We start from the raw sequence: 20,280 nt of genomic DNA, 5'->3' as shown, positions 1-20,280 counted from the left end.
TGTGTGTGTGTGTGTGTGTGTGTGTGTGTGTGTGTGTGTGTGTGAGTCTCAGTCTCAGTCTCAGTCTCATCAGCTCCGTTTTCCAGATGAGAACATTCAACTGTAAAGAGATTAGGGTCCTCTCCTGTGATGGTTACGGTTTATTTATGTTGTTGGGGCCAGAATTCACTTGGGGCCTCATGAGGTAAATGAGGGTGTTACCTGGAAGGGCATGGGGGCCTCCACCAGTTCCCTGTGGGTCCTGAGAGCTGACAGGAACTAGGACTGGCACCAGCTCTTTGGCCCACATGCACTTCTGGTTTGTTCCTCATTTTGTCTGGTCACACGCCATCCTGGTGGCCAGGTCGGGACTGCTCAGTGCAGGCCCCTGCCCCCGCAGTTTATTCAGGCTTAGCAAAGATACCTTCCAGTCAGACGGGACCTGAGAGGGCTGGATCACCCTTGTGGGGGTGGGGTATAGTCCTAAGAGAAGAGGACCTGGGCTCTGCAGACACCCCAGATACAATCTGACTCCACGAAGATAAGAAGGTGGATTTCAGTCCTGCGGTGGTAAGTCACCAGTGACCTCAGATACACATGTCCTTTGGGGAGTCCTTCCAGCTGGAGGCTCGTGGAGGCCACAGAGGAGACCCCCCCAGCAGAAAGTCCTCGGTTAGTGGGACAGTCTTGGGTACTTGTGCTCTGTGGGTCTCCTTGGTCTCCACTCACCACAGAATTGGGTGTGTGGTCTTGGTGGCTCAGGCGGTCAGCTAGTGCTACGGTCAGTGCCCTTTTGTGTGCTGGGGACACAGCAGTGGCCAAGACAAGTCTGGCTGTGCTCCACAGACTCACCATCCGGAATGGGGATGAGAGACAAGTCAGCCAAGAAGCCAACAGGGCCACTACAGACCAACAGAGGGTGCGGAAGGACATGAGCTAGGACCGGGGTGGGGTGAAGGCAGCAAGGCTGAGGGGCGGGCACCTGGTTTGGGTGAGAGTATTGAGCGCCTCGGCTGTTCGGGGCAGGGGCACCGCCACCCCAAGCCGGAGACTGGACTTCGAAGTCACGCCTGCCTGCAGGGTCTTCTCTGCCCCAGCTACCTGTCTTTGGCAAGCGCTCCACCTCCACGAGCCTCAGTTTCCTCTTCTGGAAAGGGTGGGGGAGGGATAGCTATACCCCTGTGGCAGCTGCGCACAGAAAGGTGGTCACGTGTGCTTAGGGCAAGGCCTGGAGCCGGGCTGGGGCTAGAACCTCAGTTCTTGCCTTCATCGCATCTGTGACTGTGAGCCCCTTCATTGCCCCCACCTCAGTTTCCCCATTTGTAAAACAGGGAAAATAAATCGTACGTCATAGGGTTGTTGAAGCAGTAAACAAGGTAGTACATGTAAAGTGCTGTTTAAGTATTGGCTGTTGTCAGTATTAATGGCTTAGAATTAAAAGGTGCCTGTTACACAGCTAGAACTCAGGTGCTTAGTACACAGTGCTACTGGGGATCCAGGGATTGAGGCCTTGACTTCCCAGTTCATTCAAGAGCACACCACTGGCTTGATCACCCTGTGTGGGAGGCTCTGTGGTGGGCCCAGGGTAAGTCCTGTGTGATCTGCCTGGTCCCTTCTGCCCCAGGAGACTTGGGAAGTCGTAGGCTTCCTCTGACTGCATGTGTTTCTGTAACAGGATCTTCAGTTGGGCCTGGTGGCTTGGAAGGTCTGCCTGAGGGGTTGGGGTGGGCTCTTGTCCCTTTGCTGGAGTGGGCGGGTCCTCCCACAGGCTTGGCTGGTCGCATAAGCCCAGGCCAGCCCCGGCAGGTGGCCGTTCTGCAGTTTGTGTCCCGGCAGGCGGCATGCCACTTTCCTCAGTAGGGGACAGGGAAGAACCCTCTTCACACCCAGCAGCTGTGGGCATCACAGCCCCTCAGCAGGCCTGGGGAGGGACACGGGGGCCTGAGAGGAAAGGACTGGCCATCCTGTCTGGGGGTAGTCCCGTGGTTCTTTGGGGAGAGGAAGGAAGACTGTTCAGTTCACAAAGCAAGTCATCTCATTCATTCCTTCACAGCCATTAGTTGAGACCAAGCAGTGATATCCCTAGTCTCAGGGAGCCCTTGGTCCAGGGCAGGGTAAACAACAGATACAGATGGTGTCACACAAGGAGACAGACAGACATGGCGTAGAGTGATGGGGCAGTGTGGGGTGGGGATGCTGATTTAGAAAGGGGTCACGGAGGGCTTCTCCAAGGAAGTGACGTTTCAGCTGAGACCTGAAGGACAAGTTAGGGAGCTGAAGGAGGGGCAGGAAAGCTTTCCGGGCCTGGGAAATAGCAGTTGCAGACCTGGAGGCCAGAACAAACAAGGTAGGAGCTGGGGACGGGGTGCCTGGGGAGGCAGGCCCATTGCCATCCCACAGCAGGGACAGATAGCCACAGTAAGTATATTATGTGCCTGCCTCTTCTCTGGAGGCTGGGACTGCAAGGGCAGTGGGTTGTCCTCTAGTGAAGGACCTGCTTGAAGTCTCCCTGCAGGCCCTCACCAGGTTTCCTGGGCATGCATTTCAGAAGGGGCAAACCCATGCATGCCACCTGGGGATTGCCTCAGCCCCCCTGGGCAGGGACAGGCAGCCGGGCGGTAGACCCCTTTCCTCCTAGGGGAGCTAGTCCTCGAGCAGCATGTGGAGCTGGTGTGGCTCAGGAACACACTGTGCTGGGCACCACTGTTGCCACCATCGTGTCAGTCCCATGGGCCACTGTGCTGGGGAAGGTGCCATCTCCTGAGCTCTGCAGTTTCCAGCCTGGCGTGATACGTACACTCCCTCCGTGCCTGAGTCACAGAAAGGCGGGTAGGGGTGGAAGAGCCTCAGTGATTGTTCCTCAGGAAGAATAACTCATGACCAGTGTCCTTTCGTTTTTCCTGAAGAGTCACAGGCACAGGGTTTTCAGAACAGGGGGACACACAAGAAATTCCCACCTGGGCCTCTATCTGCTGGCAGACAGCTGCTTCTCCCCAACCCCACCCCAGGCCTGGGCCGAATCACCACCCCCATTCTATGTCCCGGCTTCCTGGCACCCAGCCGCTGACCTCAGTGCATCCTGTGGGGTCTTTGCCAGCCTGTCGGGGAGCTCCCAGCCGGGCAGGGCAGGGTCTCCCAGGACTAAGCTGCAGACTCAGGGATTGTAGCAGGTGAACATGGTGAGCAGGCACGGAGCTGACTCGAGTCTCAGGAGGCCGGCTCAGAGGCCATAGTGGCACAGCAGTGAAAGAGGAAGGCCCCTGGAATGTGTGGCCTGGGTGTTGCCACCTCTCTGGACCTCCTTTCCTTTGTCTGAGATGGGGTGGGGTATGGTTATATTCCCTTTCTCGGGGTGTACCACAAGGCTTCAGTGAGCTCCGGCACATGAAGGGGCCGCCTAGGGTAATAGCTTCATGAATGTCAGCTTCCAGTGGGCTCCCTGCAGAGCACAGGACCCTGTGGTTACCAGGCTTGTGCCGGGAGCCCCCAGGCTCCTGACACCCTCACTGTGTGCCTCAGATTCTCCTTTGACTACCCTTTATCTCTCCTGTTCCTTGAGGTGCAAGTGTGAAGTCTGCCCTCCCGTCCCTTCCTTCCTTCAGCTCATATTCACCGAGCACCTGCTGAGCCAGACCCTAGGGAGCCAAACAGGATGGCTGCCACCACGGCCAGACCCAGCTTTGTAACTAAGGTTGTCATGAGAGGCTGGCCTTGGCCTAACTCTGGCCTGGGTCAGACTTCTCTCCCAGCCCAAATACGGCCTCTGGGCTCCTGTGGGCCACCAGCCATGAGCAGCTGCTGCTTTTTTCCCATTTAACAGATACATACAAACAGGGTATAACAAACCTGATAAACCCCCTTCCTTGCTTCAAGAATGACCAGCATCTTTATCCTCTGTGTTGTCCCTGTCTGCATTGTTTTGTAGCAAATCCTAGATACCTATCATTTCACATAAAAACTTTTCTGAGTTGCTTCTGAAACAGCGGGGACACACAACTCCAAGCAAGCCGCCTCGTTCCTCTGCTGTCACCTCCCCCAGGCCCAGGCTGACACTGTGCTCTCTTGAGGCCCCGCTCATGGTGGGTGGCTGTGTGCGGTGCTCAGAGAAGAGCGCAGCCCCCCCCCCCCCGGCACCCTGCTTGAAGGAGGCCACCAGCCCAGGTGGTGGCTTTGCGGCTGCCTGGAAGCCCCCTGAGTCCGAGCTGCTTCTCTTGCTGCTCCGGCTCTGTGTTAGCTGCTTTTTAACAATGAGCACAGATTTTCATTTTCTCTGTTTCATAAAAGGTGGCGTTCACACGCACACTATCCTGTGCCTTGATTCTTTCATTTAATGTATCTTGGATATTGTTTCCAATTGGCTCAGAGAGTGTCCTTGTCCTTTCTGGCTGCAGAAAGTTCCAGTGTACGGGCGGACTTTTTATTGACTGCTCCCTACTGATGGATATTGGTGTTGGGTGCAGCCTGCATTTGCAACCAGTGCTGCAGTGAAAACCCTTGTAGGGTATGATTTTGCACCTTTGCAAGTATATCTGTAGGATGAACTCCAGAAGTGTAACAGCTGGACCAAAGGGTATAGCCTTTGTATTTTGGAATTGTGACTGGTATTGCCAGTTGCTTTGGAAAGGGGTTGTAGGGGTTGGTGCATGTACCAGGTGTTCAAGGGCGTGCCTGCTTCCCAGTCTCAGCAGCATGCGTGCTGCCCGGTTTGTAGGTGTTGGCCTTTCTGGTAGGTTGGCATGCTTTAGAATAATTTGTATTTCTCTTGTTCTGAGAATCACTGAAAATTTAAGAAGTCAATTTCTTGCTTTGGGGAATGGATGGAAAGGGCCCTTTCAGAGGGAGGGCTGGTGCAGGGAGGGCCTCCCTGCCCCGGGAGCCGGCCCACGTGTGGGGAGTGCAGCCCACGTGGAGGAGAAGCAGATCCTGTGTCTGCCTTCAGCTGGAAAAGTACCCTTGGGCAGGTCACTTCCCCGTCTCCCAGTCTTATCTGGAAAGTTGGGGAGACAGTCCCTGCTTCTCAGCTGTTAGGGGGCATAAATGTGATCAGGTTTGTAAGTTACTCAGGGAGTAGGTACAAAATAATGCTCCACAGAGCACCAGAGAGCCTCTAAGCACTGTGTTCCCTTCCCCCTCCTCCTCTGCTGAGTGCCTTTAGAGAATTGTGGGGATGGAGGGAGCAGGTGGGAAGGAGCATTGTTTAGAGGTGGGGGCAGTGGCTGAAGGATTGGGGTCAGAGGCACGGACCTGGGTTCAAACCCCCTACTCTGGGCTGAGGGCCTTCCCTTCTCAGGCCTCCCATCTCTCCACCTATGATCATGTGCCCTGGTTGCAGGCCCAGAGACGGAGCCCTGCAGGATTCACAGCAGAGGAGTATGTGGGGACAATATCACCAGACAGGTGGAAAACCCACGTTAGGATGGGTAGGAGGGCTGGCTGGGCAGCGCAACGTAGGGAGTTCCCCAATACAGGAAGGAGCCTATGAACAGGGAGCACCTCCCCAGCTCCAGAAAAACTGACCAGTGCCACAGGGAAGGCTGATGCCCACCTCCCAGGGCTCTCGCGGCAAGGACTTGTGGGGCTTGGAGGTAATAGCCATGGGCAGAGGTTAACAGGTGGTGTGAGCCCTGGTCTCCTGGGGCCTGTGGGTGTCTACAGCCGATGCCAGGTGCTTGCTGGGCATCCTTCTGTGGCTGGTCCCCTTCAGTAAATATAGCTCTGTGAGAAATGTCTGATCTCCGGGAAATGCCAGCTGAATTGGGCCTTATATGGCCACTGAGGGCCCCTCCTATCCTGATTCTGTGCCCAAAGCAGCATAGGTAAGGACTTGGGGTGGGAATGAGGAAGATCTACATGTGGGCAGCTTAAGATTGGTGGCACTGCAGGACTAGGTCCACAGAGCTTCCTGTCTGAGAGGTGGTGGGGCTTTGGATGCCGGGGTGGTGACCCACAGAAAGCAGTATGGGTGCTCGCTGCTGCCTCCTTGTTCGGGCCCTGCCCCTCTCCTGCCCCTGCCCCTGCCCTTGGGGCCTCCTAAGCCGAGGTAGGGATGTAGGGAGGGATGTGTGCGGCCCTGCAGGAGAAAGGAACTGGCACTGGCCCCAGGGAAGAAGCATGGAGGTGGTTGCTCCGGACTCAACCACCCGGTGACCTCACTGTGCTCCCCATCACTGCCTGAGTGCGGTGCCAGGTGGGGCACCAACAGAGGAGGAATCTTCCCTGAGTTCACTCAGCCTGGCCTTCTGACGCCAGAGACCCAGTCCTCACCCCAGGCAGGTGGGCGACATGGGGGCGCAAGGCAGAAGAGCACTCTGGGCAGATGGCAGTAGGTGCAAAGGCCCGGAGGCGTGTGAGCAGATAGCTCTGTCACTGACAAGGATTGGGTGGGGGTCTTGACTGCCGGAGCCCCTGAGCCAGACCTGCACTCCCATCTCTCCTGTGCACGAGCTTTGCCACCTGCACCTCTAGGATGACACCCCCATCCCATGCTCGGTGACTGAGGCCCACCCCCCCCTCTCCTCTCACCCTCCGTAGGCCCTCCAGATGACACGGCTCGTTGCCCAAATGCATAGTGTAGTCTCTACTCACTGACCCTGGTCACGAAGCCCTCTCTGCCTGGGCACCATTCCCTCTTTGTTGTCTGACACTTCAGGTCCTTCTCTCTGAGACTTTTCTAGATGTGCCCTTCCCAGCAGTTCCCAGCCTGCCCAGCCCCTCTGCCTCCACATTCCTGTCCTGCCCTGTATGGCCTTGTGGTGCTGCTCTGCCACTGCCTCTGGGTTTGTCACCCTGGTCACACAGGCGGCTCTCATGGGGGCGTCGGTGGCTTCTCATGGGGGTATCTGGGAGAGGAGAGCGAGCACACTGGCTGGCTGCACACCAGCCTCACCTCTCGGGCCCAGCCGCTGGCTCCTGAGGCCACCACCTGGAGGCCAGGTCTCAGCAGGCACGGTGAGAAAGCCTGGAGGGCAGCTCTGCAGATCCCAGAAACCCTGAAGGGAGAGACAGCTCCCCCGGGCAGCCTCCCTGTCCTAATATTAGAGAAGGCTGCACTTCTGAGCCTTCACACCTGTCTGTCCAGCCTGAAGCTGGGGGCCTGAGGGCATCAAGGTGGGCCGGGAACCCGTCCTCTACCCACTGCCCAGCTGCGTAACCTTGGGAGACTGTTGAGCCACGCCAGAGACTTCTTCCTCTGTACAGGGAGTGGTAAATGGGCCGGAGAGCTCCTCTCTGCAGGATTCTGAAGAGGATGAAGCGGGGAGGAGCAGAGCATGGGACGGAGCGCCTGGTAGGGACCAGGTGGGAGCAGGAGCAGCCCGCACTGCTCTGCGGGCAGCACTCTGAATTTTAGAATATTTCACAGAGTGGGTAGTTTTTTGCAGGGCTTTGGCCCTGGCACCCCACTTATCTCCCTCCAGGCTTCCTCAGTCAGCGGGCCTCAGTCACTCAGCCCAGCCCCCACCGCCTTTTTCCACATGGAGCAGATGGTCCCTCCTGGCCAGCACGCCCCAGCCACCCCTAGGGCCTCGTGCAGCAGCCAGATGTGAGCTCCTCTGTCGCTCCTCACCCTGTCTTGATGCCTTCTGTGCACCTGGATTGGATGCGTGCTGGGCAGTGTTGGGGGCACAGCATGCACTGCAACCTCCAGGCTGTCTTCTGGGGGCTCTTAGTCCAGGGGGAGAGACAGATCTCCAGACAGTGACAGGTCACGAGTGGGCAGGGCTGAGATGAGGAAGACCAGAGGGCTTCCTGGAGAAGCTGAGAGGTAACCTGAGAGAGGGTGTAACACGTGAGGGGAGGTGTGAGGGCCACTGAAGCACTGGGCCTTTCTGGGAGACAGAAGAGTTGGGGAGTGGCTAGAACGCAGTGCCTGTGGGAGGGAAGGGTCCCATTCATCAACAAGGCTTAAAAGGGGCCTCTGAGACCTGGGTCCCTCCTGACCACCTGGTCTTAACTCAGAGAACCCCCACAGGGCAGGGACCAGGTCAGAACCATCCCTGCCCACCTGGTGCCAGCATAGAGCTTGACATGCAGTAGGCCTCGGGAGATGTTTCCTGAATGAATTAGCAAGATGGTGTCTACATTGGAGTGCTCCAGGGTTAGAAGCCTAACTCAAGGGGCTGAAGCAAAAAGGGAGAATTTGCTGGCTTACGGACCTGAGGAGTCCTGAAGAGTTTGACTTCAGGCCTGGCTGGATCCAGGGTCTTATACATCACAGGACCCTCTCTTTACCTCTGAGCTCACCTTTTCTCTGAGTCGGCTTTGTTTTCAGAAGGCTGTCTTGGTGGGTGCCAGGGTGGCTGCCAGCAGCTCCAGAAATGGGAGGCCATCTCAGCCGCCCAGTACGGGAAGAGAGCTTTTCTTTCCTTACAGTTCCAGCATGGGCCCTGGGACTGGCTGGGCTGGGTCAGCTTCTTGTCCTAGACCCATCACTGTGCTGGGCTGTGGGCAGGTCCCCTGTCCACTCCTGGAGCCTTTGGGGAAGACAGTGGAGAGTGGAAGTAATGTGGATGGTGCCACCCGGAGTCCTGGGATGGCTCTGTGAGGGAGGCAGCAGGGGCCGTGCTGGTCTGGGCCTGGTTAGGGGAGGATGGTGTTCCACACACCTTGAGCTGTGGGAGCACCAGAGTCTGGGGAGTCCTGCAGGAAAGAGCCCGGATCCTTGTGGATAGATGCCGTCCAGTGAGGGCCTGGTCACCCACCCACCATAAGACACTCTGTTTCCTGTCCGTCAGATGAGGTGCTGGTGGCTGTGCCCTCCCTCCTGGGACAGGAGGAGAGTGGCCGGCAGCCTCCTGAGGTTGACTGTGCTGGTGCTGCAGCCAGGCCCTGGGGGGTCACGGCTGCGGGCTTTCTGCTAATAGAGGGATGAGGACCCAGGCCCCCTGGCTCTGGGCCACCCATGCTCCTAAGCCTCACTCATCACCTCTTGTATACCAGTCTTAACAGCCTCCCTGTTAGGGGACACAGTGGGCTCCCCCCCCCATCTCCAGAGAGACCCCCACTCCTGCAGTATCACAGTCCTCCCAGAACCTGAGTCGCTCCTGTTGCTGCCCTGCACCCAGGCCTGGTGGCCCTGTCTCACCCTGAGCAAAGTCCTCGCTGAGGGCCGCTGCGTCCGCTTGCCGCCTCCCACCTCTCCCCACCTTCCAGGCCTGCTTCCACCTTTAACGCCGACCCCCTCCTAGGGACTGCTCCATTTTTATCTGTCTCAGTCCTGTCCCCCAACTCCCACTGAAGCCCCAGCAGTGAGAGCTGGCCCCTCCCCCTCCCTCCCCCACCACTGTTGCTTCCTGGTTTTTGACTCCCACTAGGATGACTGTGTTTGGCTCTCCCACCAGCTTCAGGCTGGCAGGGATGGCCTGAGTCATCGCCGCCCCCTGGTGCCCAACCTGTCCTTGCATTTCGTGGGTGCCTTTGTACCTGCGTGCAAATGAGAGACCAAGGAAGGAGGGACAGCCGGTCGGACAAGCAGCATCTCTCTGCCTGTCACCTGATGCCTGGCGTAGGGTTTCTCTCTGCCTTTGGGAGGGCACTGGCAGTTGGGGGGAGGTGGGCAGGCTCTGTCTGCCCCACAGCCTCTTCCTGGGAAACTGGCGCCAGCTGCTGGGGGAGCCAGCCGAGCCTTCTGTGAGGCCCCGCCCACCGGCTGGCGCACTGCCCAGTCCCTCCCCAGAGTCCACGCCTTTCCCTTGGCCCCACCCAGAGTCCAGAGGTCCCCAGAGCCTGCCTCTAGCCCTGGGCCCTTCCTCTGCAGGCCGGTCAAGGTAGTGTGAGAATTAGGCCATGCTCGCTTTAGAGCAAGCATCTGGGTGTGTGTTCCAATCCTGCCACTCTTGGCTTGATGACCTTGAACAGCTCTGACTTGCCCTCTGAGCATCCACCCTTATCCTAAAACGGGGAAATAACTGCCCACCCATAGCATCATGGGGCTGGCTGAGTGAGGCTGGGTGGAAAGTGCTCAGCACTGTGCCTTACACAGAGTGTGCTTCCAGTACCTGGAGGTGTGAGCACCACTCTCCTCGGCATCTTTTCCTGCAGCTATGGCTCCCGAATCAGATCCAGCACTGTGCAGCTGCTCAGCAGGCCCCCTCATCCCCCATCTCTGGAGGGAAAGAGGTCATTATGATTGTTTATCACAGCCTCACCAGGACAAGAATCGGAACACAGGTCTTATTCCAAGCCATTCCTTCTGCACCTGCCATCTCTGGCATGTGTGCACGCTCTTTGCCTCCCTCACCACTGTACTTACTCACTGACAGTCGTTTTGACTCCAGTCCCTGTTTAAGTGGATCTTCAGAACGCTGGACTTGGGAGTTGAGCAGACACGTTCAAGCCCTGATGGGGGAGACAAGCACTCACTCACACTGCTCCCCTCTGCAACCTGTGTGTTGCTTGCTGAAGGCCGGCCTCATCAAGCATTCGATTGCTGGCTAGGTGCTTTGCATGCCTGTCCTGGGTCCCTGCCTTCCTGTGGGGAGAAAACACTGCAGTGAGAGCTGGCGTTTAGTCAGCCCCCACGAGTGTGCTCAGGTCAGAGGGACAGACTCTTGTCATCACAGTGTCCCTGGGACTTACTCATCCCCATTTTAGGGATAAGGCAACTGAGGCTCAGAGGTTAAATCGCTTTTCTCAGAGTCACAGAGTTTAGACTGGGAGCCAGGATTCAACCCCAGGCACTCTGCTCCAGAGCTGGTGTTCTTAACCAGTTTGTGAGTGCCCACATCTCAGGTGGGGAACTCCAGAGGCCCGACCCATGGCAGCAGAGGGCACGAGGGAGGGTGCACTTCAGGCCACAGCTGTACCTTCCCCTCTATAGCACTGCCCTAAGTAACCTGCTCCCCTTCACCCCCCAGCCCAGCACCTCAGGCCTTTGTGCCTGGCGCCCACATGCATTGCACTCCCAGCCCTCCCCTAGGGTCACTAGACAAACTGGGGGAGCAGGCTCAGGCTGCCACATCCCTCTAACCCATCTGCCCTCCTTGCCCCCAAGAGCTGGGTTAGAGCTGCACAAGGGGCACTTCGGTGGGTGCCGAGCTGTAGCCTCTTAAGGGCAGGGGCCACAGGCCGGCCCCTCTGTGCCGCACGGGCCATGGCCACAGTCTGTGTGGTGGCTTAAGCCTATCGAAGTCAGCAGATGACCCAAGGCTGGAGGCCTCGTGGCCAGAGTCTGAGGAGCTCTCTCTCTCAGTCTCTGGATGTCAGCCCTTCACGGTGTTTTCCTCTCGATCATTTCATCCTGTCACAAATGAGCAAATGTAGGTGCTGGTCCTAGAACCAGCCCGCCTGGGCCCGCTCCCAGCTCTGCTAGCTTGTAAAGGACTTGGGGTGGCTCCTAGCGCAGCATTATTGCTGCATAAATGCTGCATATTGTTGCTCTGAACCACCTGTACTGCCAGTTCCTCACCCTCTTTTCTTAAATTGGTTCATTTCTTATTTGAATCCATTTCATCTCATTCCCAAGTGGTAGTATGTGCAGAATGCGGGCCTTAACATGGTAGTTCCTTTTCCTTACTGTGTGAATGAAATACACACATGTAATGATTACCATAAGGTCATTCCCTAGCCAACAGACACTTTCGTGTCTGCGCTGGTAACAGGCCAGGCCCCCGGATGTGCTCATAATGAATGCCATTGGAGAAACTGGCAGGGTGGGGTACCCCCAGGCCTCTAAGCCCATGCTGTGGGGGCCTGACAACCCCCACTTTTGTTTTAAGTGTCTTTCCCCAGTGCTATCCCCACCTCAAAGGTGTCTCAATATCAGAGGAAAGTGACAAATGACAGTCTTGTCATTCTTATCTCCAGGGGTCAGCAAGTTGCTCTGAGCCTTGGGGGTCCCCTCACTTCTCTGAGAATATCTACCCCTCCTCCAGCCTGCTCCCAGTTGCCCCTCAGTCCATGAGTGGGCACATGAACCTCCCTGAGCTCTATCTGTGACCTTGTGTGAGTCTGTGCCTGCACACAGCTCTGCGAACGCTTGGATGAAAGGGTGGCTGGGCGACAGCTGTAGCCGGGGCAGAGATGGCCAGGTTAGGGACCTGGGCCTCGAGCTTGCCAGGAGGCTTCTAGGAGCAGGGACATACCAAGTGGGCAGGGCTGCGGGGTGGACCCCAGGGGACATCAGGAGCCAGAGGAGGAGCCTGGCCCAGTGTGGGCAAGTCAAGGAGAGCTTCCTGGAGGAGGGGACGTCAGCACTGAACAGCTGAAGGACTGATGGCAGTTTGAGAGGCTGTTGAAGACTGTAGACTGTCTAGGACGCTGAGGTTGCTAGTGATGACCTCACATTTGCTCTGTCCCTACTTCATCCTCATCTGACGTGACCAGGCCAGCCCAGTCTGGGCTACCAGACCTTCATTGAAGTGAGTGTGTCTAGGGGAATGATTTTTGCCCTTGGCCGTCTGCCTGTGTACCTCTTCTCTGAGTGATGATTTTTATTTTTAAAGGTAAAAAATAAAAGGGTTACAAAGAATGCCATTTAAAATACACTTAACTGAAATTTTTATAAATGGTAATCTAGTATCTCTGCTCTTCTTGACTGGCACATGAAATAACATCTCACAACGGTGCCTGATGAGGACCATTTTCAAAGCAGTGGTGTGCTTTCAGACTGCACGGTACCTGTTATGTGAAGACACCTATCATTTCTTCTGATAGCAAAGTCTCAGGGTCTGCTGAATGCTGTTTCTTTTCTCTTTTTTAAAACCTATGTTAGTAAGAAGAAAATGCTAACTTTCAGTTCAGTTCAATTAGTGAGAACAGGTGATTTTTTGCTTACTCAAGTTCATGGACTCCTTGGGGGTTGCTGGACCCGGCTTGGCTGGACTCTCTGAAGCAGCTGCCAGAGTCCCAAGGGCTGCCTTCCCAGGCTGGGCCATCTCCAGCCCCCACGCCCACCCCCCAGAGCTGGGGGCCCACAGCGCGTATCAGAGAGCTCCCTCGCTCTGTCCGGCAGAGGGCAGCTGACTCCTGGGAAGGCAGCTCGTCACCTGCTGTTCTGCCCACAAGAAAGTGAGGGACAGGGGACCAGCCCTGAGCCCTGGGGAGACTGGGGCCTCTGTCGCCTTTTGTCCTCCAGCACAGTGGTTTCAGCCCCGCCCCCAGCACTGGAGAGAAAGCAGTTCTAGAGCCAAGTGCTTGACTCTGCCCCGTCACCAGCTTTCCCTTCCTGGACCTTGGTTTCCTCCTTTTGAAAACAGGATAGTGCTTGATGGGACCACGGGGGCATGGGTGGGGAAGAAAGGGCTCCAAGTGTGGAGAGTCAAAGGCGTGGGTCCTCTGTGCCTACAGCCCAGAATGTGACCGTGGATGAGGTCATCGGTGCCTACAAGCAGGCCTGCCAGAAGCTGAACTGCAGACAGATCCCCAAGCTCCTCAGGCAGCTCCAGGTATGCCAGGTCAGGGTGGGCCATACTCAGGAGGGGTGGAGAGGAGGGGGTCCCTGGGGTGAGGCTGCCCTCACCCCCTGCTGTGCCAGGGCCTCTGGTGTCTGCCCTGCGCAGGAGAGGGTGCATGAAGCACTCCCACTGCCCAGCCTGGTCACCTAGCTCAGGGCCCATGTAAACACATCTGAAAACCCTGTCAGTTGTCAAAATGATCAGGTTCTTCATGAATATTTTAACTAGAATAGAATTCTGTGAAATAAGATTTCAGTGATCTGTCACTCCCCTAAAATTCTATTCCCCAGGGGGAAAGTCATAGATAGGATATTTATTCTTAATCTATGTTGTGTATATATAGTCTCAAATTTTTTTTTAACTCAAATGCTACAGACATTAAAAAGTAAAATCCACCTCCCACTTCTTGCTCAAGTCTCATTCCTGGGGAGTCCCCACTGTTGACAGCTTGAGTTTTCATCCTCTGGCCTTTCCCGTGCATCTGTAAGAGGGCCAGTCACTACCCAGAGGTACACAGACACGAGGGCACTTCGGTTTTTATGTGATTAGGCGTTGCTGTACTAGTGGCATGCTGGCCCTGCAGCCCACCCGGCCCGGTTGTGTTGGTAAAGCATTGCCTTCTCTTTGGGAGGGTCATTCTAGAGTGTTCTGAAGTTGCTTGCTTCTAGGGTTGTTGATCCCTCAGACGGTGCTGCTGTGAGCAGTCATGCCTGCCATTCTTTTTGTGCACCTGAGTTAGGGGTTCTGTGGGGGATTCCAGAAAGGCTTGTTGTCTGGGAAACGTGGCCAAGAATGTGGGCCCTGGAGCCCTCCAGCCTGGCTCACACCAAGCCCGCCCCTTACTAGAGAGTGACCTTAGGCAGAGCTGGGCCTCAGCCTCGTTGTCTGTACACATGGGTTCATCAGAGCACACACCTCATGAGTTGATGTGTGTGCAGCCCAGAGGATAGGATCTGGCACTGTGGGGGGCGGGGGCTGCTGGGGCTTAGAGCCAGAAAGGGGCTGGAAGACCATCTCTTCACTCCTCCTTACTAAGGGCTCGCTGGGCGCCTAGCCTGGTGCCCTGCCTTCACTCTCGGCCTCTCAGGCCCGACCCGTCAGTCCTCCTTGCCTCAGCATCTGCCTCAGCCTTTGCACTGTCTGTTCCTCTTACTGGTATGCCCGCCCCTGGGACACCCTCACTTCATTCAGCTGGGGCAGAGGGGCTGTGCCCAGGCCTGCCTGGCCCAGGCCCTGTGGGTGTGGAGCAGCCCTGCACCTCACCCCCACCACAGGATACTGCCTCACCTCAGAAATAAAAGCCAGATCAGAGCCCCAGCTGCCCCACCGTCAAGGGTCTAGCCTGGCCCTTGCTGGTGTCTTCCTGCCTTAACCACTGTCCAATCTGCTTTCCCAGGAGTTCACAGACCTCGGGCACCGCATTGACTGTCTGGACCTGAAAGGTGTGTGCCCGGACAGAGGCTGGGAGCCCTTGGGTAGTGGGCAGGGCCAGAGCCTCTCTGAGGTGGGTCTGAGGGGGTAGCACGGGCCTGGGCCTGCCTGGGTTCTGCAGATCCTGCCAGAAGAGGAGCTTGTCGGGCAGGCGCTGGGCTTGAGAGAGTGGGAGGCGAGTGCAGTGAGCCTGTCCTCCCTGCCTTGGCCCGGAGCACATCTTCCCACCCTCCCCCCAGCACACACACGCACATACACACAGGCACAGAAACACACTCAGACACACAGATGGGGCTGCTTCTCGTTTCAGGGGAGAAGCTTGACTACAAGACCTGCGAGGCCTTGGAAGAGGTCTTCAAGAGGCTGCAGTTCAAGATCGTGGATCTGGAGCAGACAAACCTAGATGAGGATGTGAGCAGCCCCAGCCACTGCCCTTACCTGCCCTGAGCTCCCTGGTCCCTTAGAGGTTTGGTGGGGAAAGAGCACTATGTGGGGGAGGGATCCCCCTTGGACAAAGCCTGGGCAGTGCCTCTTGAAGGACTAAACAGGGAGACATCCATTGTGACCAGGCTGGGTAGGGGGTACAAAGAAGGGGTCTTCTAGACCCACCCTAAAGACAGGGCTTTGTGAGCAAGGGAGAGACTTGGGGAACCAGCCAGGTCTGAGGGGAAGGCATGTGGCTACCAGTCTTCCCAGGAACCCTTTACCCAGGAGGAGTTTGAGAAACATTCCAAAAACAGCCTCCCCATTTAGGCCTGTGGCCTCACCTCTCCAGACTTGGAGGCCACTAGGAGCCCAGGGGCTTGGGCTCCATCTGGAGGAAACAGGAGACCTGGGGTCAGGTTCTTAGAGAACTCGGGTGCCAGGACAGGAGAGCCCCTAGGGGGCTGAGTAAAAGAAAGACTGGCTGCAGCAGGAAAGGGGAAGGGTGCTTTCTGGAACCCAGAGGAGGTGGGGCAGCAGCAGGACTCCCCCTACCCTCCGGCCACCTCTGCTGAGCTGAGCCCTGGCACCTCCACCTGCAGGGCGCCTCGGCCCTCTTCGACATGATCGAATACTACGAGTCGGCCACCCACCTCAATATCTCCTTCAACAAGCACATCGGCACCCGGGGCTGGCAGGCCGCTGCCCACATGATGCGCAAGGTGGGTGCCTCCCACCTGCACCCTCTCCAGGCTTTCCTGCAGTGGCCAGCACCCTCAGAGTGTGGGCCGCTGTGGGGCACTGGGCTCCGGCTTCCAGGCCAATGGGAAAGCAGTGCCAAGAGGTGCCCTGCCCCAGCCCACCCTCTCTCCCTACAGGTGTTCTTCCCTCTTCCTTCACTTACCCATAATGTATCCCTGTGGTTGCCCCTTGCCCCTTTTCACTCACATACAGGGCGTCTGCCACACAGGAGTTGGGGCTTAGCTGTCAACAGCCTGCCTTGCTCACTCACAGGACCCCAGGCTGGGCCTTCCCTCACCAGCCAGTTTCCCTGCTATGAATAGACAGGATAGCCCTGCTCCTCACTGGGCTGTAGGGTGGGAGGTCCCCCAGGGCAGGGAGGGCTGCGGCCAACCTGACCCAGCCCTGCACCTGCCCCACAGACGAGCTGCCTGCAGTACCTAGATGCCCGCAACACACCCTTGCTGGACCACTCGGCGCCCTTCGTGGCCCGTGCCCTACGCATCCGCAGCAGCCTGGCGGTGCTGCACCTGGAGAATGCCAGCCTGTCGGGGCGGCCCCTCATGCTGCTCGGTGAGCCGCAGGGTGGGGGTCTGCGTGGCGACTGCAGCCTGCTGGCGGGCTGGAACTCTTGACCGGGTCCCTTGGGCCTGGCCAGGCCTGGCAGCCTCTCCCTGCTCCCCCAGCCACGGCCCTGAAGATGAACATGAATCTGCGAGAGCTGTACCTGGCTGACAACAAGCTCAATGGCCTGCAGGACTCGGCCCAGCTAGGCAACCTGCTCAAGTTCAACTGCTCCCTGCAGATCCTGGACCTCCGTAACAACCACGTGTTGGACTCAGGTGTGTGCGAGGTCTGCCCACCCTGACTCAAGTCACTAGCACCCACTGTGTGCCAGCTGGGTGCTCTGTGGTGCTGGAGACAGTCATGGCCAGCACAGTCCCAGCCCTGCCTTCATGGGCTCAGTCTATTAGGGGGCACAGTCTGTCCCCGGCAGCAGTGACCCAGATGGGGCAGACCTGGTGGTGGGAACCCGTGGCAGTGTCTGACCTAGTCAGGGGCCAGGGAGAGCATGCTGGAGGAGGGGACAGCTCAGTGGAGATCTTTCGATAGGCTGAGGTATTGAACACAGATAATTTAAATAGTTTCTATCTGTGAAAAAAGGCCCTGAGGGAAACAAGGATGTTGAGATAAAGGGTCAACCAGAGGCTGTTCAAGATGGTGCAGGGAGAGGGCCTCTGGGCAGCAATGTGGAGGCTGAGAATGGAACCAGCCATTTTAAAAGCCTAGGAAAAGAATCCAGGGAGAGGGAACAGCAGGTGTAAAGGCCCTGAGGTGGGGAAGAGCCTAGATGCTTGATTTTGGGGGCAGAGGGGTGGTGCAGAGTGGGACAGTGAGGCCAGTGACTTCCCCCAGAGCAGCCAGGCCCAGACACCACGTTTACTGAGTACCTACCATGTGCCAGGACTGTCACCTCTGGGCTCACAGCTGTGAGACACAGATCTCTGCCCTCTGGAAAGACAAAGCCAAGATACATTAATAAAATACTTGTCTGTGAGATGTGTTCTGGAGAAAAATAAAGCAGCTATGATGGGCTGAGCTGGCTACTGAGGGTAGGCTGCTGGGGATTGTTTCGGGAGAGGGTGATATGTGAGCAGAGATCTGAAGCAGATGGGTGAGTTCCGGACACCCAGGGACCAGGGCAGTTTGGCCAAGGCAGGAGTACAGCCGCAGGAGGTGGCAGGGCCAGAGCCTGTGGGGCCAGCCAGGCCAAGGTGAGGATGGAGCTGGGGAGGTTCTGAGTGCCCATAGGGTGGCCATGGCTCCCACACTGGTGTCCCCTGGGGAAGTGCCAGGATCGCAGACGAGGCTTGCCCACTGGCCTCCCCCAGGTCTGGCCTACATCTGTGAGGGCCTCAAGGAGCAGAGGAAGGGGCTGGTGACCCTGGTACTGTGGAACAACCAGCTTACGCACACGGGCATGGCCTTCCTGGGCATGACTCTGGTGAGTCGGCTGGGAGAGGGAGGGAGGCACCCTGGGCCCCCCTTCCCCACCTTTCAGCATGTCGCCTTCCACCCATCAGGTTCCCCAGTCCTCTTGCTGGGAGTTCAGGAACTGCTTAAACTCTCCTTTTAGCCCTATTTGGCTTTCCTTCAGCTTCTACACTCTCTTTTCCCTGGGGAGGTAGCCCTCTGTCATTGTCCTTGTGCATGTAGCACTGTAGTCTAATACAGTGCTGTGTATAGAAAATTAGTATTTCTTAAAACCTTCAGTAAGTCTTAAGGCTTTTTATTATGTAGTGTTTAAAGCAAGCCCGCAGGTTACCAAGATTCATACCCAGATTAAGAACTACTGCCAGGCCTTTGCCCAGAGTCCTCAGGATGCTGGCCGGCAGACGGTGGGTCCAGACGTGTGGACTAGCAGGGTGCTTGGCAGGCTGGGGTGTGGATGGGCTGCCAGCGCTTGGAAGGCTCCTAAGGACACAAGAGCTTCAGCCTTAGAAAGGAATCTGCTGGGCTCAGACCAGCAGCACTGCTGACAAGGAAGCTCAAGGTCTTGCCTCTTTCTTGACTGGCCTTCTGGGTCTTTCCTCATTCACGCACTGCCCCCTCCAGCCACACACACACAGTCTGGAGACGCTGAACCTGGGCCACAACGCTATCGGGAATGAAGGCGTGCGGAACCTCAAGAACGGCCTCATCAGCAACCGCAGCGTGCTGCGCCTCGGCCTGGCCTCCACCAAGCTCACGTGCGAGGGTAGGCATGGGCCGGCCGGAGGGCAGGCAGGGCTCGGAGGGCGGTCGCCGGGCGTGGGCCCGTGGCCAGCCCCTGCGATCCCCCTCCCAGGCGCGGTGGCGGTGGCAGAGTTCATCGCCGAGAGCCCCCGCCTCCTGAGACTGGACCTTCGGGAGAATGAGATCAAGACTGGCGGGCTCATGGCGCTGTCGTTGGCCCTCAAGGTGAACCACTCCCTGCTGCGCTTGGACCTTGACCGGGAGCCCAAGAAGGAGGCGGTGAGCGGGCTCTCCCTGTGGCCTCGCTGCGGGCAGGCGGGGCGGGCCGGCCTGGGGTAAGCACAGAGCCCCTGGGGTCGGGCTCCAGAGCCCTAGCCAGGCCCGCCCCGCCTGCAGGTGAAGAGCTTCATCGAGACGCAAAAGGCACTGCTTGCTGAGATCCAGAACGGCTGCAAGCGCAACTTCGTGCTGGCGCGAGAGCGGGAGGAGAAGGAGCAGCGGCTGCAGCTGTCGGCCTCCATGCCGGAGATCACTGTCACTGGGCCCCAGCCCAGCGACGAGCCCGCTGCCGAGGCGCAGGAGAACGGGGCCCCAGACCCCAGCCCTGGGCCAGACTCAGACTCGGACTCGGACTCAGAGGGGGAGGATGGGGAGAGGGCCGGGGCCCCCTGCCCCGCCCTGGTGCCCCCCACAGACTCCCTGGGCCCTGGGGACAGGAGTCCCCCAGGCAGCCCCTCCTCCCCCACCGAGCAGCGTATCTCCGTGTCCAGCCCAGGCCGGGGCCACAAAGTGTTCGTGGTAACCCGGGTGGAGAGTCCACCTGAGAGGGCGGAACCCCCTGCGCCCCCTGCCCCGCCTGCCCCTCCTGGTCCTCCTTCCCCTCCAGTCTTACCCTCCCCAGCCACCTCATCTGCCCCACTGCCAGCTGAGGCCGTGGGCACTTGGGACCCAGAGTCGTCTGAGCCTCAGCCACAGCCGGAGCCGCCTCAGTTCGGGCCAGCGCTGCCCAATGGCCTAAAGCCTGAATTCGCCCTCGCACTGCCCCCAGAGCCACCCCCAGGGCCCGGGGCCAAGGCGAGCCGCTGTGGTTTGGAACATGGTGAGAGGAGCTCTGGGGCAGGGTGACGGGTTAACCCTTGGGTGCTGTGTGTGATTTCCAGGCAGGCACCTATCTCTTGGTGGGCCTCAGTTTCCCCCTCTTTGAAGTGGCCCTTGAAAAGGCAGGATCAGTGGGACTTGATCCTCAGTCCCCACCCTGCTTCCCTCGGATCCCTCCCTGGGAGAAGGGCGTGTAAGGTTTGTCGGCTGGAGTCTGATGTTCACAGTGGGCACCGGGCCCTCGGGCTCTGGCTTGAGCAGCATTGGCAGGGACGGGCTTGTACCCCCATCCCCACCGGGCTGATCAGAGGCTGCCCGCCTGTTCTCCCCATGCAGAACTGAGCTGCTCTAAGAACGAGAAGGAGCTCGAGGAGCTGCTTCTGGAGGCCAGTCAGGAATCTGGGCAGGAGACACTGTGACACTTCAGGTGAGGTGGGGGCTGGGGGCTGGGGAGCTGGGGAGCTGGGGGCCTGCCGCAGAG

The 20,280-nt window shown here is 57.9% G+C and overlaps 1 protein-coding gene and 1 long non-coding RNA gene across 3 annotated transcripts in view; one reads left to right on the top strand and one right to left on the bottom strand.

The window, feature by feature from the left end:
- Positions 1–20,280, top strand: part of PPP1R37 (protein phosphatase 1 regulatory subunit 37) — a 36,887-nt gene that overhangs the window by 15,931 nt on the left and 676 nt on the right. Inside the window, exons 2-12 of one of the 2 annotated variants that reach the window (XM_017650376.3) lie at positions 13,264–13,361; positions 14,767–14,812; positions 15,112–15,212; positions 15,827–15,946; positions 16,388–16,538; positions 16,652–16,807; positions 17,858–17,970; positions 18,582–18,723; positions 18,814–18,980; positions 19,098–19,800; positions 20,136–20,226. In XM_017650376.3, the coding sequence (XP_017505865.1) occupies positions 13,264–13,361; positions 14,767–14,812; positions 15,112–15,212; positions 15,827–15,946; positions 16,388–16,538; positions 16,652–16,807; positions 17,858–17,970; positions 18,582–18,723; positions 18,814–18,980; positions 19,098–19,800; positions 20,136–20,218 (1,880 nt within the window). In that variant the 3' untranslated portion in view covers positions 20,219–20,226. The remainder of the gene's footprint in view (positions 1–13,263; positions 13,362–14,766; positions 14,813–15,111; positions 15,213–15,826; positions 15,947–16,387; positions 16,539–16,651; positions 16,808–17,857; positions 17,971–18,581; positions 18,724–18,813; positions 18,981–19,097; positions 19,801–20,135; positions 20,227–20,280) is intronic. The other variant, XM_017650377.3, reaches the window with a different exon arrangement.
- LOC118970060 (uncharacterized) lies at positions 1,183–13,089 on the bottom strand. Its single transcript, XR_012126650.1, has 3 exons — positions 9,400–13,089; positions 8,221–8,450; positions 1,183–7,746 (listed from the first exon to the last, which is right to left on the bottom strand). It is a non-coding gene; the product is annotated as an uncharacterized lncRNA (long non-coding RNA).

Source organism: Manis javanica, chromosome 17, assembly GCF_040802235.1.
Source record: "Manis javanica isolate MJ-LG chromosome 17, MJ_LKY, whole genome shotgun sequence".
Taxonomy (NCBI): Eukaryota; Metazoa; Chordata; class Mammalia; order Pholidota; family Manidae; genus Manis; species Manis javanica.
Note: the sequence above shows the minus strand (reverse complement) of the source record. Positions and strands in the feature narration are given on the sequence as shown.